At 38.1% G+C, this 8,659-nt stretch overlaps 2 protein-coding genes across 2 annotated transcripts in view; one reads left to right on the top strand and one right to left on the bottom strand.

Annotated features, from left to right (window-relative positions):
* Window positions 1-306: 306 nt before the first annotated feature.
* SELENOP (selenoprotein P) lies at window positions 307-7,769 on the top strand. The gene is made up of 5 exons (XM_057364730.1): window positions 307-384; window positions 1,852-2,055; window positions 3,208-3,420; window positions 5,002-5,119; window positions 5,991-7,769. Exons 2-5 carry the CDS (start codon window positions 1,865-1,867, stop codon window positions 6,654-6,656), a joined length of 1,188 nt encoding a protein of 395 aa, XP_057220713.1. The 5' UTR covers window positions 307-384; window positions 1,852-1,864; the 3' UTR covers window positions 6,657-7,769.
* Window positions 7,770-7,784: 15 nt separating this feature from the next.
* CCDC152 (coiled-coil domain containing 152) overlaps window positions 7,785-8,659 on the bottom strand; it is a 12,588-nt gene continuing 11,713 nt past the window's right edge. Inside the window, exons 7-8 of the mRNA XM_057364731.1 lie at window positions 8,511-8,597; window positions 7,785-7,980 (exon numbers count right to left, since the gene is read on the bottom strand). Of these exons, the coding sequence (XP_057220714.1) occupies window positions 7,858-7,980; window positions 8,511-8,597 (210 nt within the window). The 3' untranslated portion in view covers window positions 7,785-7,857. The remainder of the gene's footprint in view (window positions 7,981-8,510; window positions 8,598-8,659) is intronic.

Below are 8,659 nucleotides of genomic sequence, written 5' to 3'. Positions count from 1 at the left end.
TCACTGTGGTTACCACTGTGTTCAGAAAATAATCACTCCTCGGCCCATCCCCCTCCTCTGACTGTACCACTACCTCCAGCTGACTGGGGTGACCGACAAACTGCATAACATGATATTTGAAGTCATTATATTAAAAATACTTTGCTACTACGCACRATAAATGGTTTCCACTTGGAATTAGTCAATAGAGAAATATTTTGGGTACTTTTGCTAAAGGGGTTTTCTTTGCTTGCAGGGTCGTTCAGAAAAAGCTCCCTGAACTTTGAACTGTATCTGCAAAGTGAGATAAACAAGAGCCATATAAATACCACAGCCCTTTTCCCCACACTGTTTTCTTCTGCAGCGGAGCCAGGCAGAGCTGCCAAGAAGGGGGAGGAGGGAAGGGTAAGTGTGCTGGGTTTGCTATGAAAGAGCTTCATGACTTAAGATTTGGCAGAGTGTCTGCTTGTTTCTTTGTGGAAATTTCCATTGGAAACCAAATAGAAAGTTGAAATATGAAGAGAAGTACAAGGCAGGACGTAGCTCTCCTGCAGCTCACAGGGCAGACAGCTGTTGCTTCATGTCACTGCTGCACAGGCTCCTGTAAAGGCAAGCAAGGATATCCAAATGTCTTAAGGGTTTCATGTGCTTGTAAGGGACGTAAAGGCAGGCAGCTCTCCTGATGTGTGAAAGAGTGGAAAAAATGCTGTGTAGATACCTGCTGGACCACAGTGTAGTGTTCAACTACTTTTACCTAGAATATCAAGGAAGAAACATTCTGGACACATGGATTTCACAAATGCAACAACATATTTTAAGGTCAATTATTATTAATTTTTTTAGGATATGACAAGATGGATGGAACATGTATTATTTATCAGAACTTACTGTTTCCAAACTATTAGGTATTCACTGTCAGACTTTGATGTAAGCAGTGAAGTTATACAATTCTACAGCCTAGATAGAATATGTTGGGGAACAGTTTTGTAACTTTATACATTTATATTTTAAATAGTTCTCAATAACCGGTGTTTAAACCCAAAACTGGAATGTTAATGAAATGAAAGGAAGAGATAGTTACAGAATTTCTTATATGCTTTGATTTTAGTACCTGTACTAAGTGTGCATATGAGATTTTGTAAGGTCTGAAGAATCCTGAAACTAAGTTTCAKTTCCAGTTTCTGCCAAATTGTTTCTAGTGCTTGAATCATTGATAGTTTTGTTCAATGGAATCCAAATACTCCAGAYTGACTTGTAAAAAATCTGAAGCATTTTTTATTGTTTTCTGCTGTGTTCTGTAGTACTTGACGTGTACTGAAATCCACTGTTGGTGCGTGTACTTCTAAGTCAGTGAAATTACCCTGGCATCTGGAGTAAAGTGGTCTAGACTCCTCCTGATGTAAACTGGCTTACTACAATTGATTTCAAAACACAAGAAGCAAGGCCACTTTAAAATCAGTGAAGTGATTAAAGCACAGTGTTAAAAACAGTCATGAAGAAATTACAAAGAGGAAGAAATAAATTAATCTGATTAGAAGCATTAAAAAAAAATCCAGTTATTCTGAATGCTTACTTTGCAGCTGTTCAAATACAATAACAAAAATCMAAAAAACCYCAAAACACCACAAAGGAAAAAACATCTGCCTCTATTATGGACGAACTGCCCTGGGAAACCAAAGCAACTGAGTAGTAAACAAAGCGCTCAAATTTATTCTTACAGGGAGGGGTTTGTTTCATTTTTGTTTCGTTTGGGTGGGGTTTGTTTTTTTTTTCAGTGAATGAAGCCAGTATGCTGCTGTGTTTTCTTATGGAAATTACAGAGTGTGAAACTTTATTTAGGCATTGGTCTCATTTTTTTTTTTTGTCCCTCAGGTAAAGCCCAGCCATGTGGGCTGCTCTGGGGCTGGTTCTGGCCCTCTGTCTCCTCCCAGGAGGAGCGACAGAGATCCAGAACTGCCAGGAGCCCCCAGAATGGCGTATTGGGGAGGAGGACCCAATGCTGAACTCCAGAGGCTTGGTGACGGTGGTGGCTCTCCTGCAGGCTAGCTGATCATTGTGCCTGCGGCAGGCTTCCAGGTAAGTGTAAATCTCATCCCAGTTTTTGTTATCCAGYTGAGGATACTGCATGTGCCCTACCACAGACACACTCCATGAACTCTAACTGCCCCAAATTCCACCATTGCAGCTGGCATGTATGACCCAGTGACCAGGCTCACTGTCAACAGAAGGGTTCTGTTCCAGTAAGATTCTTTATCTCTTGACTGACTCCTGACTGACTGATCATCTTCTCCAAATTATATTTACAACATAGTAGTGCGATCGACTTGACATTAAGAAACTGAAACTACATGAATACCTGACAGAAACAGCAACAGATTATTAATGTAGCAAAGACTGTGAAGCCAAAAAACATCACAATCGTCTGACATGTTTTCACTGAAACAGAGAGATTTGGGATCGCGCAAATCTTATGTAAGATCTGTAGGGGAAAAATTAAATCAAAACATGAGCTTTCAACGTGCCTTTTCAGTCTGTTCAGCGATCCTACATATATTTTAAAAATCCAGAAGATAAGGTAAATACTGGCCTTTCAAAAAATTGATGAAGCGTTCAAGGAAGTCATTAGTGTTTTCATATAAGACCTGGTTCTCCAATTTCTAGAACTTACTCCTTGCAAATAATTAGCTATCATGGCAGTAACAATAGTAAGAAAATAATTCCGAGCTGACCCAAACAGGAATTGCATGAAGCTCCTGCCTATGATTAATTTAGTGATTGTGAAATTATTTTTGGTTAAAAATTCATAACACCAGTTTCAGATTTTAATTTTAGTCAGAGTAAGAGCATATTAGTCTGCCCCTCTAGGCTGCACAACTTACATATCATAATAGGCTTTGCAAGTTTGTTAAGAATTGGATTTAAAAACATAGTGGTAAATCTCTGGCTCCATCRAAATTAAAAGTGGGCTTTGCATTTTGCTTTCAAGGTAGTTGGATTTAATTCTTACATTTAAGGAAAATTTTAAGCAATCTTCCACATTCTAGACTATTTTCTGTAACTGAAAAATAGAARTTTTCTAGAGCAGTTCAATAGGAAGGATACAAATGAAAAGGAAGAAACTCCACATCATACAGCTGTAATAAAAGCAAAATTGAGCATGTTAACTTTTGTGGCAAATTGTATGATTCTCTAATGATTTATGGTCTTGCTTCTTTACATTCCCACTAGTTTGGAGGACCTGCGAGTTAAGTTAGAGAATGAAGGATTGTTCAACATCTCGTATGTGGTTGTCAACCATCAGGGAGCTCAATCCCGGAGAGAATTTCACCTACTCAAAGAACGTGTTTCAGATTACATTACCGTCTACCAGCAAGATGAGCAGCAAGATGATGTCTGGACTACTTTAAATGGAAATAAGGATGACTTTCTCATCTATGACAGGTGTGTGCTTGCAGAGGAACACAGGAAAGTGTTTGCATGTATTTTSAGTAATGCTTTGTATATCTCTGTATTATTTAATTGATGTGCAAATAACGAAGACATCATGATCACCTTCTAAGTGGAACTAAGGAAATTGATAGCATTTTCTAGAAAAACAAAGYTACAAAAGCAAAGTCTGCTTTTGCATAAGTAGTTTTGGAATATTTTTTTTTCTTTGTAATTACTGTAGATTTAGATAATTGAGTGTAAAATTTGGTAACATGTTTATGGTTTTATGGTGTATTTGTTTTCAGACAACTTCATTACATCCATGCATGTCAGAGTAGAATGTTTTATTTCATGGAAACATTTCAATGGGAGTTGTTAAAAATGCCATGTAGATATAGGGAAAACTTAATCTTCAGGTGAAATTTAAAAATTCAGAAGGAAATAGCTTTCTGTCAGATATAGGCTTCTGTCAGATATATATTTTAGCAGCACCACTAATAACTGTAATTGAAATCCTGATTTTCCAGTTTTGATGGGATAGTAGTTATTTAAAAAATCCTGCACTTGGAATATGTCTGTCCTAGTTACTTCATATTACTGTAATGAACATTCCAAGTTTATACTGAGCCATAAATAAGCTTAATACAGAATTTAAAAGTTTTTCTGTAATATGATGAAGTTAAACAAATTAGCTACATTAGGTTTGTGGAATGAAACTGGTGGTGGAATAATTTTGAATGTTACAACAGCAAATATGCCCAGGTATGGAAGGTTGATGCCATACAGATAAACAGAACAAGGCTCTATTTAGTCTGCAGAGGGGCACCAAAGCTGATGCATGGTCTCTCTGCATTTGAAAAGTTGACCATTGGAAAGGAGGTTGATCAGTTTCACGCTATCAAAACACAGAGAATGTGTAGATTATGAACTGGTTTAACACTGGTCTGGCTGTGATCTGTTGGGGTTCTAGGAGTCTGTGTCCTTACTGTGCCTTAGCCTCGAAGGCTGTGCCTGCTGCTGGTCCTAGACATGCACTGCAGGCTGGAGGGCTGTGCATTGGCACAGAACGAGCTGCCCTTGTGTACACCTTCTGCGTTTGCTCCAGTTCCTTCTAGAGGACCAGTTGTGTAGTCAAGAGCACATCAGAATKCTCAAGTACAGACACAGAGCAAATAAGCACCAAAAAAATCCCCTCATGCACAATAAATCAGTAGTGCAGGTGCACCACAGGGCCCATTCCAATCAAAATACCGGTTAGGTTGCATAAAAACACTTGGTAAGGATGCAGGAGCCACTAAGCAAACAACCCTTCTCATTAGCCCAGTGCGTCTGCAATGAGTGCACTCTGCTGGTCTTAAGTGCCACTAAATGAGAGGTTTCTGGCAGTGCAGTCACATCAGCCAGAAATCATGCTTCACATACTGGCCAGTGCAGTTGGGTGGGCACACACAGGTAAGGATTTTCCTGTAAACTTAARCAGAAACACTCCCCATGGGATGTACACTGTGGGTGGATTGATGCAAGTAAAATAAGGGATCATAAGAGTGATTTAACTGTAGGTATTTGTAACCACTGAGTTCTTTCTCTCCTTAGATGTGGCCGTCTAGTGTATCATCTGGGTCTGCCCTACTCCTTCCTGCATTTTCAATATGTAGAAGAATCTATTAAGATTGCATACTGTGAAAAYAAGTGTGGAAACTGCTCTTACACGGTATTTTCTTGTCTCATTCTGTGTGTAGTAGTAAAGAAAACTGATATTGACTGATATTTTAAAAAATTTCAGTGTGATTTATCCAAAAATATATGATTTTGAATTTACACATTTCATGTGTCAGAGAGCTTTTAAACATTTTTCCAAGTGAATTAGATTTAATTTATGATAGATTATCTGAATTCCTGTCCTTGACAGAAAAACCAAAAATTGTCAGAAATGTAAATGCARTTTAGAGGGTAATTCTGTTTGTAGACTTATATAGAGCTCGTGAGAAATTAACAACTGTAGCTTCATGAGATGGGTAAGTACATTAAAAAATAATACTTTTGTAAAACCCTGGAATCAAATTCAAGCTGGTTTGAGTTGCTATTCATAGTAGTTTGTGTTTAAGCACAGTCTGCAMTGCAATMGTTATTTTTAAAAAGTGATAATACAAGGTGACAAATTATTGTCTGCAATAAAAGAAGGGTAGCTTTTTTCTAATGCATCATTAAAGATCAGAAGTACTTTTAGGGATTATCAAGAAATACCCATACATAGTYTTGGAATTCAATTAGAGTAATAATTTTTGATTCTATTATGCTGCTTTCCAGCTAAATGTAGACTACAGACAAGTCAGATATGGGACTCAGAATAAGAATACTCATTATTTGCAATTACTGAAATTGTAAAATTGCTAAAGAGCCCTGTCTAGTTATCTCTGGTCTGACAACACAAGGTTATTTTTGATGTGTTCATGCATTCTTCAGCAAAATARCACAAAAAATCTGGATCTTGTGCTGTGCAAAAATGTTAAGATAATTAATATTTTACARCTAGTTTAACTAAATACAATGCCCTGTATTTAATGCAAGCCTGTGTTTTGCAGGAACCTGATATTGATGTTATATGTGAAAACATCACTAAGAAAGCAGGTGAAGAGCTGTCAGAGATAGAAGCCGAGCCAACACATCAGTACTCCCATCACCACCACCGGCACAGACCTGGACACCACCACCACCGCCACCACCGCCACCGCCACCACGTGGGCAGTCGCCATCCCAAACATGAGAACCACCAGGCTGCTTCTGAAAYGGAAGGACAACATCCTCACAGCGCCTGGCGTCACAGGGTTTTTGGCCAACACACACACGATCAGATAGGTAGTCAGGAGCCCATAGACACTGCTCCTCCAGCAGAAATGGTGGAAATTGCACAAGATAAAAAAATACGAAAAAAGGGGAGAAACAGCTGTAAAAACCAGTTAACTTGAAACTGGCTGACAGGATCAGACTCCACCTCCAGTAGCTGATCCTGTCATTGTCGACACCTTTTGTTTGATGAGCTAGGGAATTCTGTCACTTGACAGTGTCGCGGAGCACTACCAAATTCTTGCAGGTGACATGGGCAGCTGGGAGCAGAGGACATCACTGAGTCTTGACAGTGACGTCTGCTCTCTGCTGYCTGACATTCATCACCAGCAAGAGCAAGTGAAACTAGTGACACCTGACAGTGACAGGAAAAGGTGAGAAACTGATCCTGAAAAACAAACTAAGCACCTTCCAGACACAAAGGAGTCCCACYAAGTTCATATAGTTGCAAGAGCGGAAAAATTAAGATTGTTTGTATTGCCCCAAATTAAAAATTATACTGACAGGTGTGTGAAGTTAAAATATTATAAAGAATTTTACTTTCAGAGCAGTGCTCTTAGTATGACAGAACATCTGTCAAATTCCATCAGTGAAAAGCGTAATGATTTAAAGGAATTTAATTGACTCCTARTTTGTTTGTCAGTTCCACCAGGAAGGTGTCTGCATTTTTGATTAATTTGTCTGTCCTGTTTCTCTTCTAACATTCTGCTTGCATTTGTGAAGACAGAAGCATAAACTATGACCTAGGGGCTCCTGTCTGATGTTTTGCAATCAAGAACAGAAGATAACCAAGGCAGATATTTTAATCATTTTTTAYTAAGACAATATCTTTGAAAGTTGAGGTTTGGGGTTTTTTCCCTGACCTGGGGATACAAATCACATACAAGCAAAACTTACTCCTAAGCAATGTGATAGAATAACTTCACATTAAAAATGTAATATACAGGGAGTAACAGCATTATCTTCAAGTAAGAGATTTTTATGCTTAACTTTTGTGGCTTAGGTACAATAAGAGGGTCCATTAATACATAGTGCTACACCTTGTAAAATTCTACTAAATCAGTAAGATCATCCTAAAGTGAGAAGTCGTGTTAACAACTCTGTCAGAATCAAAAATAGGGTGGGATGAAACAAGTTTAATCTTGGTCTAATGTTCATCTTTGCTTATAACAGTGCTGAATTTGGCAAATCTGTATCAATTAGTATGCTAATATACCACTTAAACTTGTATAACTTCTCTGTCTGTAGCCTAGATTTCCTAGTGATTGATTAGCTGAATGGAAGTAAACCCAGTTGTTTGAAKGATTTCTGGATGAAGAAGAGAATATTCATGAAAGACTGCTATGAAAGCATACACCATAATTAATGATGGTTTAATAGGGAAATTGCTACTCCTACAAAACCTGAATCTTTTTATTGTGAATGCTGATTAGCAAGAGAGTAGCCCTGAATATACACAGAATGCATGCCTTTGGAATATCTGACAAGAGTGTTTTCAATAAAAAATATTTTCTTCATGTCTTGTTTTTACTTTGAGATGCAGTTTGAAATACACTGTCTGTACTTCGCACTGTATGTTCTACTGAAATACTTCATGTCATTTACTCAGAATCGCCTCCTTTTCAAGGACAAGTCTGGGCCTTTATTAAGTCGTTGCTCCAAGTCTCTTATGGTGTTTCGGAGGATTTCRATTTCCTTGTTTTTCTCTTCCTGAAGATGCTGCAGCTTCTGTAAAAATGCAAGCCAAGGTTTCATTGTTAAACATCACTTAGAATTACATAACAATACATATGCTATTGTGAGTCAGGAATAGTCTAAAAAGAATATTTTTCTCAGTATTTTGTATGACAAAGTTACTTCCCCAGAATCCTATTTTTGTTCCATTCCAAAGCCTACCAAAAAAAAAACCAAAAAAAAAACCAAACAAACAAAAGAAAAAACGAGAAAAAACCACATATGTAGTTTATATCAGTGTCATTTGTGTCAGTTCTGTCTTAAGTTTCCAGCTTAACAATTTTGTACTTCTCACATGAGGCCTTTTGTTGTTTACCCCCAGCAATATCAATATACCAAGAGCCATGACAGTTGGAGTTGATGATCTTAAAAGCCTTTCCTAAGTTAAATTATTCTATGGTTCTATGAATTCGTTGTGTAGAGCTGGGAGGGGTGTGTGGGAGAGAAAGCCCAGAGAGCTCCTGGATCAAATACCCTGAAACAGTACTCGGTACCTGCGAGCTACAGTCTATGAGAGCACCTACCCTTCGATARATACTTTGTGGCAAGCCAGAAGCTTCTGAAAATGACTTGGTGGTTTTATCCTGAGCTCTTGCCAATTTAGCATTGAACTGAAAGAATCAGGCAGAGACAAAACAGTAGGGATGAACAGGAAAAAAAGGCATGTTAAATA

This window comes from Malurus melanocephalus, unplaced genomic scaffold (genome assembly GCF_030028575.1).
Source record: "Malurus melanocephalus ecotype Western Australia unplaced genomic scaffold, MMel_1.1 scaffold_41, whole genome shotgun sequence".
NCBI classification, from domain to species: Eukaryota; Metazoa; Chordata; class Aves; order Passeriformes; family Maluridae; genus Malurus; species Malurus melanocephalus.
This window is presented reverse-complemented; position numbering and strand designations above follow the sequence as displayed.